At 45.1% G+C, this 19,180-nt stretch overlaps 1 protein-coding gene across 1 annotated transcript in view; it reads right to left on the bottom strand.

Annotated features, from left to right (window-relative positions):
- Window positions 1-11,271: 11,271 nt before the first annotated feature.
- rims4 (regulating synaptic membrane exocytosis 4) overlaps window positions 11,272-19,180 on the bottom strand; it is a 234,906-nt gene continuing 226,997 nt past the window's right edge. Inside the window, exon 6 of the mRNA XM_072244541.1 lies at window positions 11,272-17,661. Coding sequence (XP_072100642.1) covers window positions 17,443-17,661 — 219 coding nt within the window. The 3' untranslated portion in view covers window positions 11,272-17,442. The remainder of the gene's footprint in view (window positions 17,662-19,180) is intronic.

Genomic DNA, 19,180 nt, shown 5'->3' with positions numbered 1-19,180 from the left:
TCAAGTATGCCCGCAGGAAAAAAGATCTCAGGGTTGTATGTGGTGACGTGTATGTACTCTGATAAATTTGACTTTGAACTTTGATCCATCATCTACTTCTACCTTACCTCCCTTGACCTGCTGCATCTTCCAATCATCTTGGCCTCTTGTCTCACCACTGCCTCTCTCCTCTTTACAGCCACCCTCTGCCCCCTCCATTCTCAGTCCTGATACAAGCGTTTCAATCTGAAACATTGACACTTCCTTTCCTCCCACTGATACTCAACCTGTAGCGTTGTTCTGCCAGCACACTGAGTGTTGCTGCAGATTGCAGCTTCAATCTGCAATCCATTATGTCTCCACGATTGCGATGATGCTTGTTTTACAAGAAATGTTTGGATGTGGGGAAAACCTGAACAGCTGATTATAAATACAACAATCACCAATAGGGAGCGGGAGACAGGGAGAGAGAGAGAGGCGAAACAGGGAGCGCAAAGGAGGCAGAAAGAGACAGAAAGAAAAGAAAGACAGAGTATAGAGAGAGGCAGTAAGAGACAAAGAGAAAGAAAGAGTGAGTGGGAGAGGGAGGGAGAGGGAGGTAGAGGGAGAGGTGGAGGAGCAGGGGGAGGGAGAGGGAAGTTGACTTTCCTAAGCTGACCTACAAAGGACAATCTCTGCTGGGCTTTAAATATATAACTTTCTATACAGTATATTCTTTATATAACTCTAATAAAGTAATTTCTTATAACCTCTTATAGACAGTGGCTTTTGTTTGTGGACACTTCTTGCTGCTGAACCGGAGATGAGCAAAGAACAAATTTGAAAATACTTTCAATAGAGACATATGGTTTAGGGTTAGTGAGTTGTGGGCATACTACATTGGCACTGGAAGCATGGTAACACTTGTGGGCTGCCCCCAGCACAACGGTTGCTAAACTGATTTGACACAAATGACACATTCCACTGTAAATTAAGTGTCAGCACCTTCCCCATGGATCTTACTGCACGTTCCTATCATGTTGTCTCCCAACACTGTGGGGCTCCCTCAGTTATGCCCCTCACACGGTGTGACCGTCAGTACCACCCCTCCCACAATGTGACTTTCCGTCAGTCCTGCCCCTCCCACGGTGTGACCCTCCCTCGGTACCACCCCTCCCACATTGTGACCCTCCCTCGGTACCGCCCCTCCCACATTGTGACCCTCCCTCGGTACCGCCCCTCCCACAGTGTGACCCTCCCTCGGTACCACCCCTCCCACAGTGTGACCCTCTCTCAGAACCTCTCCCAGTGTGACCCTCCCTCAGTACCACCCCTCCCACAGTGTGACTCTCCCTCAGTATGACCCCTCCTACTGTGTGACCTTCCCTCGTTATCTCTCAGTGTGATTCTCCTTCAGTAGGGCCCTCCCTGACTATAACACTGGAGCATCTGCCTGGATTAATTTTACAAACAGTGATTAAGCAAGTGTCATACAACACCAAATGACTCAAGAACTTTGGCAAAGTTTAATCATTCAGTTTATTTTGTAAAATATTCATACTGGGTAAACACATTGTTTTCCAGTTTTACAAAGAACTGAAAAATGCCTTGAGGCACCAAACTCCTGAACTAAATAAACACTTCACACCAAAGTATTTACCGTTAAACAGAAGCTTCCTGACCGCTTTAAACAATGACATTAAATGGAGTTATTACCGTCCATTGTTTCATCTCAAATGGGAAACCAGGAGTGATGTTGAGTGACTGTAAATCTCTGGACCACTAGTGCACACCCACGGGACTGACCGCTCCTACCCACTGGGCACAGGCATTAAACCCAGAGTTTTGCCATGAAGATTTCCCAGTGCCTGGTATCTTCCGTATTGGTCACAGGGCAATGTGGAGGCTGATGCAGGCATTGACATGACAGTAAGTTACAAAACTGAACTCGTCAATAAAAAAATCACAAATATGAGAAAATCTGCAGATGCTGGAAATCCAAAGCAACATATACAAAACACTGGAGGACAGCATCTGTGGAAGAGAGTAAACAGTCGATGTTTTGGGCTGAGAGTCCTGAAGAGTAGAAGTTCAGTGTCGAATATGGTGATGTATATGTACTTTGCCAATAAATTTACTTTTATTTTGAAAAATAAACAAATTTAATATTCTTTTACCTCAAAACTGTTTCCCTCACTAACTCCTATCCCGGAACTCCTCAATACCTAAATCAAAATCCCTCACCCCGACTCAGATAAACTCAGCCACTATGGAGCTCCCCTTATAACAGCAGTTCTTTACAACACTCTGTGGCCACTTCAGTAGGTACACTTCTACACCTGCCTCGTTAAGGCAAATATCTAATCAGCCAATCATGTGGCAGCAACTCGATACATAAAAGCATGCAGACATGGTCAAGAGGTTCAATTGTTGTTCAGACCAAACATCAGAATGTGGAAAAAATGTGATCTACTTTGATTGTTGATGCCAGATGAGGTGGTCTGAGTATCTCAGAAACTGCTGATCTCCTGGGATTTTCACGCACAACAGTCTCTAGAGTTTACAGAAAATGGTGTGGAAAACAAAAAAAAACATCCAAGGTGGCAGTTCTGTGGGGGGAAACGCCTTGTAATAAGAGTGATCAGAGAATTCCCAGACTGGTTCAAGCTGCCAAAAGGCTATGGTAACTCAGATAACTACACGTTACCACAACGGTGTGCAGGAGACCATCTCTGAACACACATATCGAACCTTGAAGTGGATGGACTACATCAGCAGAAGACCACACTGGCTTCCATTCCTCTACCTAAATAAAATGGCCTCCAAATGTACACATACTTTGATAAAAAAAATTACTTTTGACTTTGATATGTTGATGAATCAGAATCTGAATCTGATAATCTTTTACACAAGAGATTCTGTAAATACTGGAAATCCAAAGCAACACAAACCAAGTGCTGGAGGAACTCAGCAGGGCAGGCAGCATCTGTGGAAATGAATAGATAGTCGACATTTTGGGCCAAGACCCTTCATCAGGAACCATGTTGTTTCCTGGAGAAGGATCTCGGCCCAAACTGCCTGACCTGCTGAGTTCCTCTGGCATTTTGTGTCTGATAACCTTCTACCTCAGCTCTTTTTCTGGCACTAACTGTTATCCAGGAATCCCTCAATACCTAAAACAAATTTAATGTGGATGAATTCAGCCTCGAGCTGCCATGGAGATTCCCTCCCCCCTTTACAGCAGCAGCCTGGTACTAGTTCCTTTGATTAAAGAGGAGACCTTAGTCACGGCTTCACTCACTGCACTGTTGGACTGGCTCTGCAATCAGGTAATGCACATTAGAAGCTGTTTCACTGTCAATGGGTGATTACATTGTTCGGATATTGGCAGTCACTCCCGGTTCTGAAGGGTTCCTAATAATTCATCCATCCTAGCAAAGTGCATTTGATGATCAGCTGTGCACAGGGCAGAGCTGGGTTATAGGAGGGGGCATCATTTTAAGGTGATTGGAGGAACTTATAGTGGGCATGTTAGACCCAAGGTGTTTTTTTTTACAGAGAGTGTGCTGGGTGTGTGGAACACCCTGCAAGGGCTGGTGGTCAAGGCAGATACACTTGCACCATTTAAGAAGCTGATAGACACACAGACAGTAAAAAAAAAAAAATGGAGGTCTATGGGGAGGGAAGGGTTAGATTGATCATGGAGTGGGTTAAAATGCTGGCACAACTTTGTGGGCTGAAGGGCCTGTACTGTACTGTGCTGTAATGTTCTATGTCCTAGCAGAGTCTGTTGCAGTGTCTCTACTTTGCACTGTGTTGACTCCAGATTTAAGCATTGGGACAGGACATTGTACCCACATCAATGTTTCTGCTACCAGCAGCCCCCTCACACCCATCCTCAAATCCTTTGTTATCCTTTACACACCTTCCACCTACACTTGGGAGCACTGTGTTCAGTTCTGGTCACCTCACTGTAAGAAGGATGTGGCAGCTTTAGAGAGAATGCAGAGATCTACCAGGATGCTGGCTGGATTAGAGAGCGTGTCTTATGAGGACAGGTTGAGCGAGCTCGGGATTTTCTCTTGGAGTGAAGGAGAATGGGAAGTGACAATAGAGCTATACAAGATGATAAGAGGCATAGATCGAGAGGACAGCCAGAGACTTTTCCCCGGGGTAGGAATGGCTAATGAAAGGGGCATATTTTTAAGGTGATTGGAGGAAAGTATAGAGGAAATGTCAGTGGTATGAGTTTTTTTTGTACCGAGTGGTGCGTGTGCAAAATACCCTGCCAGGGAGGTGGTAGAGGCAGATATATTAGCGGCATTTAAGAGACTCTTAGATAGCTTCATCTCATGTTCTTGATATTTATTATTTATTATTATTTATTTTTCTTTCTTTATGCATTTGCACATTGGTCATTTGTTCATCTTGTGTGTGGTCTACCGAGTTTCTTGTACTTACTGAGTATGCCCACAAGAAAATGAATCTACTGGTTGTACACGCTGACATAAAGTACTTTGATCATAAATATGCTTTGAACTTTGATGCTACTTTCCCCCTCACTTACTGAGGGACAGGCCAGAGCCAACCTCTCTGCAGTAGCTGTGCAGTTACATATAGATCAGGCTGGGTATGGAGGCAAAATGAGGGGCGTTAGCGAATTGGACATTTTAATGCAGAAATCTAGTATCTTTGTGGTTATTGCTCCTAAGGCTGCCTGTACTTTTAACACTCTACTTCGATTCTTGTATTTGCTGCTTCAAGAAGTTAGCATCCCCCAGCACCCAGGGCATGTTCCACTCTCATTACTTACTGTAGAGGGTCCAGTGAGATGGAGGAACTGAGCGAAATACATGTTAGTAGGGAAGTGGTGTTAGGTAAATTGAAGGGATTGAAGGCAGATAAATCCCCAGGGCCAGATGGTCTGCATCCCAGGGTGCTTAAGGAAGTAGCCCAAGAAATAGTGGATGCATTAGTGATAATTTTTCAAAACTCGTTAGATTCTGGACTAGTTCCTGAGGATTGGAGGGTGGCTAATGTAACTCCACTTTTTAAAAAAGGAGGGAGAGAGAAACCGGGAAATTATAGACCGGTTAGCCTAACGTCGGTGGTGGGGAAACTGCTGGAGTCAGTTATCAAGGATGTGATAACAGCACATTTGGAAAGCGGTGAAATGATCGGACAAAGTCAGCATGGATTTGTGAAAGGAAAATCATGTCTGACGAATCTCATAGAATTTTTTGAGGATGTAACTAGTAGAGTGGATAGGGGAGAACCAGTGGATGTGGTATATTTGGATTTTCAGAAGGCTTTTGACAAGGTCCCACACAGGAGATTAGTGCGCAAACTTAAAGCACATGGTATTGGGGGTAAGGTATTGGTGTGGGTGGAGAGTTGGTTAGCAGACAGGAAGCAAAGAGTGGGAATAAACGGGACCTTTTCTGAATGGCAGGCGGTGACTAGTGGGGTACCGCAAGGCTCAGTGCTGGGACCCCAGTTGTTTACAATATATATTAATGACTTGGATGAGGGGATTAAATGCAGCATCTCCAAGTTTGCGGATGACACGAAGCTGGGTGGCAGTGTTAGCTGTGAGGAGGATGCTAAGAGGATGCAGGGTGACTTGGATAGGTTGGGTGAGTGGGCAAATTCATGGCAGATGCAATTTAATGTGGATAAATGTGAAGTTATCCACTTTGGTGACAAAAATAGGAAAACAGATTATTATCTGAATGGTGGCCGATTAGGAAAAGGGGAGGTGCAACGAGACCTGGGTGTCATTATACACCAGTCATTGAAAGTGGGCATGCAGGTACAGCAGGCGGTGAAAAAGGCGAATGGTATGCTGGCATTTATAGCGAGAGGATTCGAGTACAGGAGCAGGGAGGTACTACTGCAGTTGTACAAGGCCTTGGTGAGACCACACCTGGAGTATTGTGTGCAGTTTTGGTCCCCTAATCTGAGGAAAGACATCCTTGCCATAGAGGGAGTACAAAGAAGGTTCACCAGATTGATTCCTGGGATGGCAGGACTTTCATATGAAGAAAGACTGGATGAACTGGGCTTGTACTCGTTGGAATTTAGAAGATTGAGGGGGGATCTGATTGAAACGTATAAGATCCTAAAGGGATTGGACAGGCTAGATGCAGGAAGATTGTTCCCGATGTTGGGGAAGTCCAGAACGAGGGGTCACAGTTTGAGGATAGAGGGGAAGCCGTTTAGGACCAAGATTAGGAAAAACTTCTTCACACAGAGAGTGGTGAATCTGTGGAATTCTCTGCCACAGGAAACAGTTGAGGCCAGTTCATTGGCTATATTTAAGAGGGAGTTAGATATGGCCCTTGTGGCTACGGGGGTCAGGGGGTATGGAGGGAAGGCTGGGGCGGTGTTCTGAGTTGGATGATCAGCCATGATCATAATAAATGGTGGTGCAGGCTCGAAGGGCCGAATGGCCTACTCCTGCACCTATTTTCTATGTTTCTATACCAGGCATGAGGTACAGGAAGCCCCACCCTCAGTGATTGAGGGACAGCTTCTCCCTCTCAGTTATCAGATTTCTGAACGATCCATGAACACCATCTCACTACTCCTTTGTATTTGCTCTATCTAATGACTTTGTAATTTACAGTAATTCTCTCTCTTTGCCCTGTACTGCTGTCACAAAACAACAAACATGACATCATAAAAGTTGGTAATGATAAACCTGAAAAGCTTCTGTCATCTTCAAAGTTTCTTCCCCCAGGCAGTTAATCTGATCAACCATTCTAGTTAACCCCCAACAACACCCCCATCTATCACCCCTGATATGTGAAACCACTTTTTATAATGCTGTTTGGATTTTTAATGATATTTATGCATCTTATTTCATATCTGCACTTCAGCCTCTGATTTTATTTTTCATATAATTCTTCCTTATAATTGTTGAATTTTTGCTGCATGTCCTGCCAACACACAAATTTCTAAAATAGTTCCTTTCCCTAACACCACCACCCACCAACTTCCCCACTGCTTTATTATTTCACGTTAGGCACCTTATGCACAGCCTCGTGTCATTTTATGGATCAGTATATGAATAAAAGCTATCTTATTTTATTGTTATTGTGTTCTTTATTTTTGTGCTGCATCTCATCTACAGTAATGATTATTTCGTTCTTCTTCCACTTGTGTACTGGGAATGACCTTAAAATTTTTTGAAATGAATGTGGCGAACAAAGTTGATCTGATTATTTACTTCACTTCATGTTCTATAACTGATGTCTCCAGATCATGGCAGTGGAATGCACCGCCGGCGACGATGGTAGAGACGGATACAACAGGGTCTTTTAAGAGACTCTTACATAGCCTCATGGAATTTAGAAAAATAGAGGGCTAAGGGCTAGGGAAATTCTAGGCAGTTTCTAGAGTGGGTTACGTGGCCGGCACCAAATTGTGGGCCGAAGAGCCTGTAATGTGCTTTAGATTTCTATATTATATCATTGATTCAGACTCAATAAGCTAATGCAATTACAATAAAAACAGAAAATGGAAATATCCATCGAGTCAGTTCGCTTCTGAGGAAAGAAAAAGTAGTCCTCGGGTCACAAACTCTTCACTTTAGTTCACTCTCTAAAGATGCGGTCTGAGAACTTCCAGCACAATATTCATTTATTTTTAATGTTTACGGCCCAATTTTTTAAATTCAATTTTCCCTGCGCTACCATTTCATTTCCTCGTGCTTAACTGGAAGTTTAGAGTCAGGTAGGGATGTATAAGCAAGCTCCATTTGTGTTGGGCGGCCGCGATAACGCAGCCTTCCGTTTTCAGTGAGGCTCCCCGCAGGCAAAGCGCTAGCAGCAGAGGCAGACAGACAAGGTCACTGTCCGCAGAGTTTGGGTACAATCCACATGGACTGGCCAAACCCGAGTCCATGTGGTCATCAGTAAAAGATCCTTGTACAAGGGACCCCAGAAAAGTCTTACCAAATACAAGGAAGTTAAATTAGTTACTGCAGGGCAGTCGGCTTATGCATGTCACGTGACTATGAATGGCCGTTTCCATGGGAACCGATGCGCTGCTACTTGCCACGCACCCAGCTGGATAAAACCATCACCGACGGCTTCCTCCAAAGACCCAGCAGCGGCCACGTTAGAGCCGCGCCTGTGCCGGCCTGCTTGGGCCCCGTGCTGATGCGCACTGAAGCGGCTCGGCGCTGGCCACGCAACCCGCCGCTATCCCCACATGCAAAACTGCCAAATCCATGCACCGCTCCGCTCTTCATGCATCCCGCCAACAGATTCCTCGTCTCGTGTTTATCCATACACCGTTGCCATTTTTGATGCATCCCGCCGCCGTGTTCCCCGACGTCCTGCTGTGACCCACCAGTGCCCGAGAGCTCCGTTAGCGACCGTACACCACTCCCGCGTCCCACTGCCATGGTCCTGCAGCCCGCCGACATTTCCCTCGCTTCCGCCAATTCCCGTGCATCCCATCTGGTCAGACAATTACTCACGCCGTGTTAGAACCCTCACTGAGAAACGGAAAGCCCCTCAAACAGAGGACCGTGTGAGAGGGAAGAGTCAGATTGGTCTTAGGGTAGGTTGAAAGGTCAATACAAGTTCTACACTCAGTAACCTCTTTATTAGGTACACCTGTATATCTACTCATTAAGGCAAGTATCTAATCAGCCAATCATGTGGCAGCAACTCAGTGCATAAAGCATGCAGACATGGTCAAGAGATTCAGTTGTTGTTCAGACCAAACATCAGAATAGGGAGGAAATGTGATTCAAGTGACTTTGACCATGGAATGATTGTTGGTGCCAGACGGGAGGGTTTAAGTATCTCAGAAACTGCTGATCTCACGCTGATGTGTAGTTTACGGAGAATGGTGCAAAATAAAACCAAAAAAAAATCCAGTGAGTGGCAGTTCTGAGGGTGAAAACACCTTGTTAATGAGAGAGGTCAGAGGAGAATGGCCAGACTGGTTCAAGCTGACAGGAAGGTGACAGTAACTCAAGTAACCACGCCTTACAACAGTGGTGTGCAGAAGAGCATCTCTGAACACACAATGCAGTGAACCTTGAAGTGGATGGGCTACAGCAGCAGAAGACAATAAACATACTGGATGTACCGAATAAAATATCTGCTGAGTGTCTGGTCTATGGTCTGTTTTATTACAGTGATCTTTCATTGGTGCAGCCAAGTGTCAATACTGCAATATGATCCTGCGCAAGAGCAGGGTTAACTTGTAACAGCAAAGACCTTACATAAGAATGATCCCAGGAATGAAAGGGTTAATGTACAAGAAGCAGTGTGATAGCTCTGGGCCTATAATCACTGGAGTTTAGGAAAATGAGGGGGGACCTTACTGAAACCTATCAAATATTGAAAGGGCTAGATAGAGTGGATGAGGAGCAGATGTTTCCTATAGTGGGTGAGTCTAGACGTCCCTTTGGAACAGAGATGAGGAGGAATTTCCTTAGCCAGAGGGTGGCGAATCTGTGGAATTCATTGCCATGGACAACTGTGGAAGCCAAGTCACTGAGTATATTTAAAGTGGGGGGTAATAAGTTCTTGATTAGTTAGGGTGTCAAAGGTTACAGGGAGGAGGCAGGGAAATGGGGTTAAGAGGGATAATAATTCAGCCATGATGGAATGGTGGAGCAGACTCGATAGGCTGAATGGCCTAATTCTGCTTCTATGCCTGAAGGTCAAAAGCTGGTTTTAGTGATGAGGACAAGAGGTGTAAACTATTATAAGGCTGAGCTGAAAATATTATTCATTAAACAGTGATGATTTAGGGTTCAGTTTTACCCGGGGTGGGGGGGTGGAGTTGAAGAAACAAGACTTTCCTGTTTCTTCAGCAGATGACCAGCCCAGAGATGTACAAGCTGATAGTGTGAGCAATCAGGGATTGAGTAATTGACCCTACAAACCCGTTTTCCTTCCTATAGGAATCCCAAGGGAGTACATAGTGACACAGGCACACCGATAACAAATTTACTGTGATCTCTGAACTTGGTGTCTCTCTGTTACCACCGGGGAGGAGGTACAGGAGCCTGAAGACCCACATTCAATGATTCAGGAACAGCTTCTTCCCCTCTGCCATCAGATTTCCACACACAACCTCTTCATTATTGTTCTGCTTATTTTGTAATGTACAGTATTTTTTAGTATTATTTCTTTTTATTGCACTATTTATTTAGTAATTTATGGTAATTCTTATTTTCTTGCTTCCGCAAATAAGTCAGTGTTAATAAATCTGATTCTGATTCCCACATGAGCTCTGCTTTCACTCCCAATCCCCAGGACCATTCCTGTTTCTTTGCTCTAAAGACCTGGTTATTACATGTAGGGAGACACAAAGAATCTCTGCAACTCCCCCCTCCCCCACACCAACACCCAAACCCACTGTTATTACACATGCTGGAGAGTTAATCTCTGCCATCAATCCAGCTCAGTCTGCTGAGAAACATTCCCACAACCCTGAGTGCCAGCAAGCTCATTCAAAAATTTTATTAATTAACTTCATTGCTCATACATTGAAAACCACTTCGCAACCTTGATTTTTTGTTATTACCGAGCCAGAAAACGCAGACTGTGTGGGTGAGTGGATGAACCGAGGACAGCATTTGGAACTCATTGCCATCAAGGATAGGTGAGGCAAGTGGCTTGTAGGGGGAAGCTGGATAAAGGCACGAGGACGATGAGAGGTGACCTGATAGAGGTGTACAAGATGATGAGAGGCATTGATGGTGTGGATAGTCAGAGGCTTTTTCCCAGGGCCGAAATGGCTAACACCAGAGGGCACAGGTTTAAGGTGCTTGGAAGTAGGTACAGAGGAGATGTCAGGGGTAAGTTCTTTTTTACTCAGGGAGTGGTGAGTGTGTGGAATGGGCTGCCGGCAACGGTGGTGGAGGTGGAAACAATACGGTCTTTTAAGAGACTCCTGGAGCTCAGAAAAATAGAGGGCTATGGGTCAACCTAGGTAGTTCTAAGGTAGGGACATGGTCGACACAGCATTGTGGGCCAAAAGGCCTGTATTGTGCCGTAGGTTTTCTATGTTTCTATGAAAGGTTTGGGGAAGGGGGAAGAGGGGAGATGGAGGGGAAGAGGGGAGATTGAGGTAGAGATGAGTGAATGAAAATTTTGAGGTAAATAGGAGGAGGAGGAGGGGATGAGGGAAGATAGGGTGGGGACAGAGGGAAAACAGAGAGGGATGGGAATGAGGAGAGATGGAGAGGGGAAGTGGGGATGGGAACAAGGAGAGATGGAGGGGGTGGGGACAAGGGGAGATGGAGAGGGGGTGGGGACGGGGGAAGATGGAGAGGGGGTGGGGACGGGGGAAGATGGAGGGGGGGTGGGGACAAGGGGAGACGGAGAGGGGTTGGGAACAAGGAGAGATGGAGGGGGGTGGGGACGAGGGGAGACGGAGAGGCGGTGGGGACAAGGGGAGACGGAGAGGCGGTGGGGACACGGAGAGACGGGGGGGTGGGGACGAGGAGAGACGGGGGGGTGGGGACGAGGAGAGACGGGGGGGTGGGGACGAGGGGAGACCGAGTTGGGATTGAGGTAGAGAGAGTAAAATGGAGGTATTGAGGTAAAGATGATGAGAAGACAGAGGGCTGTGGAAGGTGATTGTAGGACACCACCTGCACTGAGCAGAGTGCTTGAATGGCTGGTTTTAGGCTGTTAAGTTCCATATAATATTTAATGCTTCTAACTTTGGTTGTGCTCAAAGTGAAAGTAGTTTTCAATGCTTATCCTGGCATTGGTGTACCAGGTATAAGATGCCAATGACTGCCCTTTGAGGTTTTAAGTGTGGCAGATAATTCATTGAAGACCAGATGGAGGAAATCAGAGAGAAAGGCATAGGGCAGAAACATTACCTCTCATCCTTTCTTCACAGATGCTGCATGACTTGACTTGCTGAGTTTGTGTCTACCTCAGCAATCAGAGGCAAATTCCTTGTCTCAAATCACCAAACACTCCCCACCCCACTGGCAATAACATAAAACATATTTAAACTATCCTAGACCAAATTTCCAACAGTAAGACGTGACTGTGAAGAGACACCAACCAGCCTGAAGTTGATACGTGACCTGTGTCACCCGCCTCTGACCTACGAAGCAAATATTGGTCATACCTTACAACAACCATCTTCTGAGGGAGATTGATTGACTTTTATTGCAAAAGGTGGAGATGCATCTCTAACAAAGGAGGTGTAAGGTGCTCCTTCCCTCTGCTACCCTGCACGTCACCCTTGGACAAGGTATTTCATCTGCTTAGCACCATCCCCCACCACTCCCACCCCCTGAATCAGGGTCACATGAAGCCATGGGAGCAGGTGGTGAATGGTCGTATGAGTAGCTGGTGCACTGACACCAGGCAAACAATCTCTGAAGAGTATTGGTAATGGCTGGGGTCACCTGTCTTGCAAAGACACTACCCAGAAGAAGGCAATAGCAAACCACTTCTCTACAAAAATTTGCCAAGAACAATCATAAAGACAATGATGCCCACATCATACGACATGGCACATAATGAATGAATGGTGTAAAACCAGAAGTGTAGGGAGGTTCTGATGAAATGTTACAGGGTGTTGGTTGGATCATTCCTAGAGTAGAGAGTAGTTTTGTTCTCCACATTTAAGGTCGGTCGGGTTAGGGTTAGGGCTTTACTGGAGACACTGATGAGAAGAGTCAGTGGGTTGATTCCTGGAATGGAAGGGTTGTCCTATCAACAGGTTGAGGTTAGTCGCATTGGAGTTTAGATGAAGAATCGGAGTTGGGAGTGGGTGCGCGATCGTATCGATGTATTAAGTTCTGAGGGGTGTTGACAAGGTGGTTGGTGAATGGACATTTCCCCCGATGGAGACAGAGTTTCAGTAAGGAGGAGCTCATTTCTGAAAGAGGCAAGCCATATTTCTGAGCCGCTAAGAGCTGTGGAGGTGGAAACACTGAAGGGATATGGGCAGCAGGAGATACTCGCAGTCATGATCTGGGCAGCAGATGACCAGGGTGGTGGTGGCAGGAGGGAGGGCATGGTCAGGGGTTTGACAGGGGCAGGGGGGATATTGGGAGAGAGAGGCAATGGTGTTGAAGCTAAGACTGGATTTTGTTCAACAGTGGATCAAGATTGAGGGACAAATCAGCCTGTTCCTGTTGCACGTAAAGGGCAAATGGTTACAGAGCTGCGGAGAACGGGAGGGGCAACATTAGAGTGAGAATGGACTCAGTGGTCAAATAAGACAGAGGCAGAATTAGGCCATTTGGCCCATCAAATGTGCTCCTAATGGCCTCGTTCATCCCATGGTTGGAGAATCAACAACCAGAGAGAATAGAGTGAGAGGAGAGAGGTTTAACAAAACCCAATGGTTAACATTTCCATCTAAAGCAGGGATTTCGAATCTTTTTTATGCCATGGAGCCACATATTAACCGAGGGGTCTGTGAACCGCAGGTTGGGAGCGCCTGACCCAGAGGGTGGCCTGCATATGGAACGAGCTGCCAGCGGAGGTGAGTGAGGCAGGTGCATTAACGATATTTGAAAAATACATGACAGGTGTTTGGATTGGAATGGTTTAGAGGGATGTGGGCAAAGGGGACTGGCTTAAATTGACATGTTGGGTGGCATGAATCAGATGGGCCAAAGAGCCTGTTCCCATGCTGTGTGACTCTATGACATTATTGGGTGACAATAGATGCAGGGCGAGGGTGGACTGGAAGAGGCGCTGATGAAGGAAGCACTGACAAGGAGTGATTCCTCCAAATATTGCTTTAAGTAACGTGCAAAATGCTGGAGGAACTCAGCAGGTCAGGCAGCATCTGTGCAAATGAATAAACAGTTGACTTTTCAGGCCAAGATCCTTCACCCAGGACAGGAAGTAAAGAGGGAAGAAGGTAGGGAGGAGAGGAAGGAGTACAAACTTTAAGTAGTCTGGCAGGAATTGTGACCTAGAGGTCCACACTCAAAGGTTAAACACTGCATTAGAATACTGTGACCACAAATTTCACCAGTTTAGAATGTGTATATATGAGAGAGAAAGTAAAACCCACAGGGAAGTTGACAAAGGGACTTGTGCTCTTTGGGAAAGGAGAAACAGGGGAAGACAAGTACAGTAGTCCCAGATGGGATAATAGGGATAGGACACAAGGAGATCGGAATTCTCAGTCCCAGATGGGATAACATAGGACACAAGGAGATCGGAATTCTCAGCCCCAGATGGGATAACATAGGACGCAAGGAGATCGAAATTCTCAGAAACAGATGGGATAACAGGGATAGGACACAAGGAGATCGGAATTTTCAGAAACAGATGGGATAACATAGGACACAAGGAGATCGGAATTCTCAGAAACAGATGGGATAACAGGGATAGGACACAAGGAGATGGGAGCACTCAGCCTGAAACATCCAGTGTTCACTCTCCTCCATAGATGCTGTCTGACCTGCTGAGTCCCTCCACATTTAGTGTCTGTTGTTCAAGATGGGGTTAGATTTTAGATTTTAGATCAGGAACATAGCATTTGAAACATTAAGGTGGATTAACAATTAAAGAATAGAAGGTGTGAATGATTCTATCCTGGCCAATATTCCTCATTGGCACTGTACCCAGATGACGCTTGGCACTCAGAGGTTCCAAGGGATCTGGGTCCAACATGGGCAAGTGGGTCTGGCTTAGATGGGAATCTAGGTTGGGATGGACCAATTGTGCTGAAGGGTGTTTTCATGCTGTATGACTCTATGATTCCATTTGTGATTGGTTGACTAAAAGAGCAATGAGGGGGATCCTGGAAGACCCATTACCCTGGACCTTCAGTCTGTCCACTGGTCTTGGAGAACAATGAAAGAAATGTATCAACAATGGATCAATGCTAGCAGAGCACCTAGGCAGGGACTGACCACGCTGAGTACAACATCCTAAAAAACTACCATGTAATTTGTCCGTTTAGTGCCTGTAATGCTTGGAAGGGTAGATGTAGGCATGGAAAGTGACCTGGGTTACATGAATAATTCAACACTGCTGCTAATACCATTAAACCAATGGTGTCCCAGTACAACATCGACTCATTCTAGGAAACTCTCCACGCTGTACTAATCTAATAGCTTCAGACATTTAAAATTAAAAGTTGAAAGTTGAAAATTATTCAATATTTTTAATATTATACAACCAGCATACCTTATTAACCTGGAATAAAACTAAGAAAAGTGTCAGATTTTACAATTTAATCTTCTCTCAGCAATAATAAACTCACTGCCTGTGGTTGTGTGGTAATTTTTAAACTCTATTCTTACTAAATCCACATTAATACCTACTTTGTAAATAACATTTCTCATATTTTCAACATTTACTGAGACGAAAACTCCTACGGGACTGAATAGAACCTTCTCCTAACCTGCTACACACAATGCATATTAGGTACCTACCAACCAATATGCCTTTGAAACACCTATACGTGTCAGAACTCTAAGAAATGTGCTTTGTTTAAAGTCAATACAATGCTAACACGCACCCAAACATGCAGGGGGCTAAATCTTCGCCAAGTTAATCTAACTTATTATTTATATCTATTGTGACAGCAACGTACAAAAAAAACCTGCTCCATTTAAAGGTTATGTCCCTGAAGGTGGGACAACTCTCAGTCTTACCTTCCAGTACTTCTCTGAACAATTACATCTGTCCACTTCCTTCCCTGGGTTGCTGCAAAGTAATTCTGAGCAAGAATACTTGTTAACTAGAATAATCTTGAGGATTCATTAAGAACAATATGGTAATCTTAATTAATAACAGGCATTGTAACTACTTAAATCAGGCTCCTGTGAAACAGAACTGTTCCTTAAATGGTAATATTGGCTTAGAAGGAATAGTTTTATGATAATACTTATCCTTTAAGTGATTTAGTTAATTCTGACAGTGACAAATTCATCTGTAATAATTAATTTGGATTCCTTTTTATTGCATTATGAATAATTATTTTATTTAAAGGCTTATTTTAAGCCAGGATATTTAGAAAAGGATCAAAAAAGCAAAAAAAATTTGATTTTTATAGCCAGATTTACAGCAAATAAGCTATATAAACTCTTAATAGTCTAATTTGAACATAAACTTTGAAGATTGTGAGATTGAATACGTCGTTTGTTCAAAGTCTGAAAAATTCAAAAACAAGATTTAATTTGGAACACAAATTGGGATTTTAATGAGACTTTGTCACCAATTAGATTCAAGCCTTTCCTCCCTTTTTGAACTGCCATTGTTGGTCCTTGCTCGTATTCTTTGCACACAAGGACATGGTTGGCACAGTTCTGAACACACTTTCTACTCAAACACCTTAATCTACTGTACTATCCTTGCATGCTACAATCTATAAAATACAGCATCCTCTCTTAATACACAGAGAATGCTTTAAAGTTTCAAATTGCTTTAATAATGGAGAATTTCAAACTCTTCCTTGTTTTAAAATATTCAGAACACATCTTTGTGCTACTTCAATATTGTACAAACTCCCTCAACTGTTGTCCTTCCACTCTCTGCCTTCAATAAACTTCTGTACTTAATCCAATAGACCTATCGCCATCCCTGAGACCACTCTCTGCTAAGGCGCAGGGTGGACACAACGCTTCCCCTTTTACAAGACTATTATTGCCAAAAAAATTGCTTTACCATTTTTTTAAACCAGTGCATTATAGTTGTGAAATAAGTTAAACTAACACTGAAAACTACGTTTTATTCACTTAATTTTGTAAACTCTAATGTTAGCAAAGTGTCGAGTGTATACGATGGAATGAACTGGAGGTGACTAAAATCGGGCACAGAGCCAATGGAACAACAATGACAAAATGCCAATAATACAGGCTGGTCTTCCAGTTCTCAGAAATCACTGAGAACAAAAAAACTAGTTATCTTTCACCCCAGTAGGTAACACAGCAAGGTTTCTAGTATCCCCTGGTGGGCAGGGCTCACATTTAACTGTTAGACTTTGGAGGTCACCTGGCAGGTGATGACAGAACATAAATACAAAATAATCTGCAGATGCAGAACATTACTTGCATTCGTGTGTAGTGGACACCTTTAGGTGACAGTGGATGATCAAAAATACACTTGTTGAGAGAGATGACAGGACCTTGCTCTACGGATGGCGTTGGCAAGGGGGCTGCAAATGAAAGGTCAATGGAGTCCGCTTGGCACATCGAGCAGGAGGTGAGGTACTGGAGGTGCAGAGAGACGTACCATGACCGGAGGCGAGCGTCAAGTGAAAGAATGCAACTATGACCGGTCCTCACGGGGGAACGGTGCCAGGCGCAGAGTCATAAATGACCTCCTCCCCTCCGTGAGGCCATTACCAGGCGCCGGGTCATCCTTCTGGCCGAAAGAGGCCCCCGAGGAAGTCGGCCAAGTCAAGCATGCACCGATCGGCAGGGCGCGCCCTCTGCCTGGGAGGAGCCCCGAATGCCCGCTTGCTCGGCGAGGAAAAACAAAAGGCGGGGGGAAAAAGACTCCACCGCAGCTAGGATCGGTCACAGCAAGGTCCGATGGTACTCTCCAGGGAGAGCTGAGAGGCGTTGCGCAGCAGAGGGGCCAGCGGCGGCTCAACCATGGAGCAGGTCGGGAAGAGCTTGTACCAGCCGGTGGCCGAGCTTGAGAGATCCAGCTCTTCCAGCAAGACCTGGGCCACCCCCATGAAGCACTTGCGGTCCATCCTGCCATAGTTGCCCCACACAATTACCTGCCAGAGTAGAGAGAGACACACACAGTCACACTAGCTTCACACACAAAACGTTGGAAGAACACAGCAGGTCAGGCGGCATATGAAAAAACAGTCGACATTTCAGGCCCAGACCCTTCATCAGGACCGGAAAGGAAGGGGGAAGATGCCGGAATAAGATGAAGACCGGAGAGAAAGGAGAACAAGCTGGAAGGTGATAGGTGAAGCCAGGGCAGAGGGAATGAAGTAAGAAGCTGGGAGGAGAAAGGTGGAAAAGGTGTGGAAACCATAGACAGGGTGCAGAGGAGATTTATAAGGATTTGCCTGGATTGGGGAACATGTCTTATCAGAATAGGTTGAGTGAACTCGACCCTTTCTCCTTGGAGTGGCAGAGGATGAGAGGTGACCTGATGGTGGTGTATAAGATGATGAGAGGCATTGATCGTGTGGATGGTCAAAGGCTTTTTCCCCAGGGCTGAAATGGCTAGCACGAGAGGGCACAGTTTTAAGGTCCTTGGAAGCAGGTGCTGAGGAGAAGTCAGGGGAAGACTTTTACACAGACAGTGTTGTGCATGGAATGGGCTACTGGCGACGGTGGTGGAGGCAGATACGATAGGGTCTTTTAAGAGACTCCTGGATAGGTACATGGAACTTAGAAAAATAGAGGGCAACACACACAAAATGCTGGTGGAACACAGCAGGTCGGGCAGCATCTATAGGAAGAGGTACAGTCGACGATTCGGGCTGTGGGTAACCTTATGTAATTTCTAAGTAAGTACATGTTCGGCACAGCATTGTGGACTGAAGGGCCTATATTGTACTGTGGGTTTTCTATTCTATGGTTTTTTTTCCCTGAGGTAAAGGGCTGGAGAAGAAGGAATCTGATAGGAGAGGAGAGTGGACCACAGGAGAAAGAGAAGGAGGAGGGGACCCAGGGAGGTGAGAGGCTATGAAGAGGTAAGAGGACAGTGTAGCCATCATATCTCACTAGGAATGTGAGAAGCTTTGGTATGTCTCCAAAGACACTAGCAAACTTCTATAGATGGACCGTGGATTGTGGAGAACATTCTGACTGGTGCATCACTGTCCGGCATGGAGAGGCCAATGTACAGGATTGGAAAAAGCTGCAGAAAGTTGTAAACTCAGCCAGCTCCATCACGGGCACTGGCCTCCCCAGACACCAAGGTGTCTTCAAAAAGTGAACACTGAAGACAACAGGGTCCATTACTAAGGACTCTCACCATCCAGGACATGCCCTCTTCTCAATGCTGCCATCGGGGGATTACAGGAGCCTGAAGACACACACAGAACAATTCAGGAACAACTTCTACTCCCCCACTAACAGGTTTCTGAACAGCCCATGAACCCATGGACACTACCTCACTGATTTGTTCTCTTTTTACACTACTTTTTTATATTTCTTTTTGTAATTTATAATTTTTTTAAGTATTGCACTGCACACTGCCACAAAACAACAAACTTCATGATGTATGTCCATGATAATATACTGATCACACATGCTTCACTTTAAGGGAACTTC

The sequence above is a fragment of the Mobula birostris genome, chromosome 2 (assembly GCF_030028105.1).
Source record: "Mobula birostris isolate sMobBir1 chromosome 2, sMobBir1.hap1, whole genome shotgun sequence".
NCBI classification, from domain to species: Eukaryota; Metazoa; Chordata; class Chondrichthyes; order Myliobatiformes; family Myliobatidae; genus Mobula; species Mobula birostris.
Note: the sequence above shows the minus strand (reverse complement) of the source record. Positions and strands in the feature narration are given on the sequence as shown.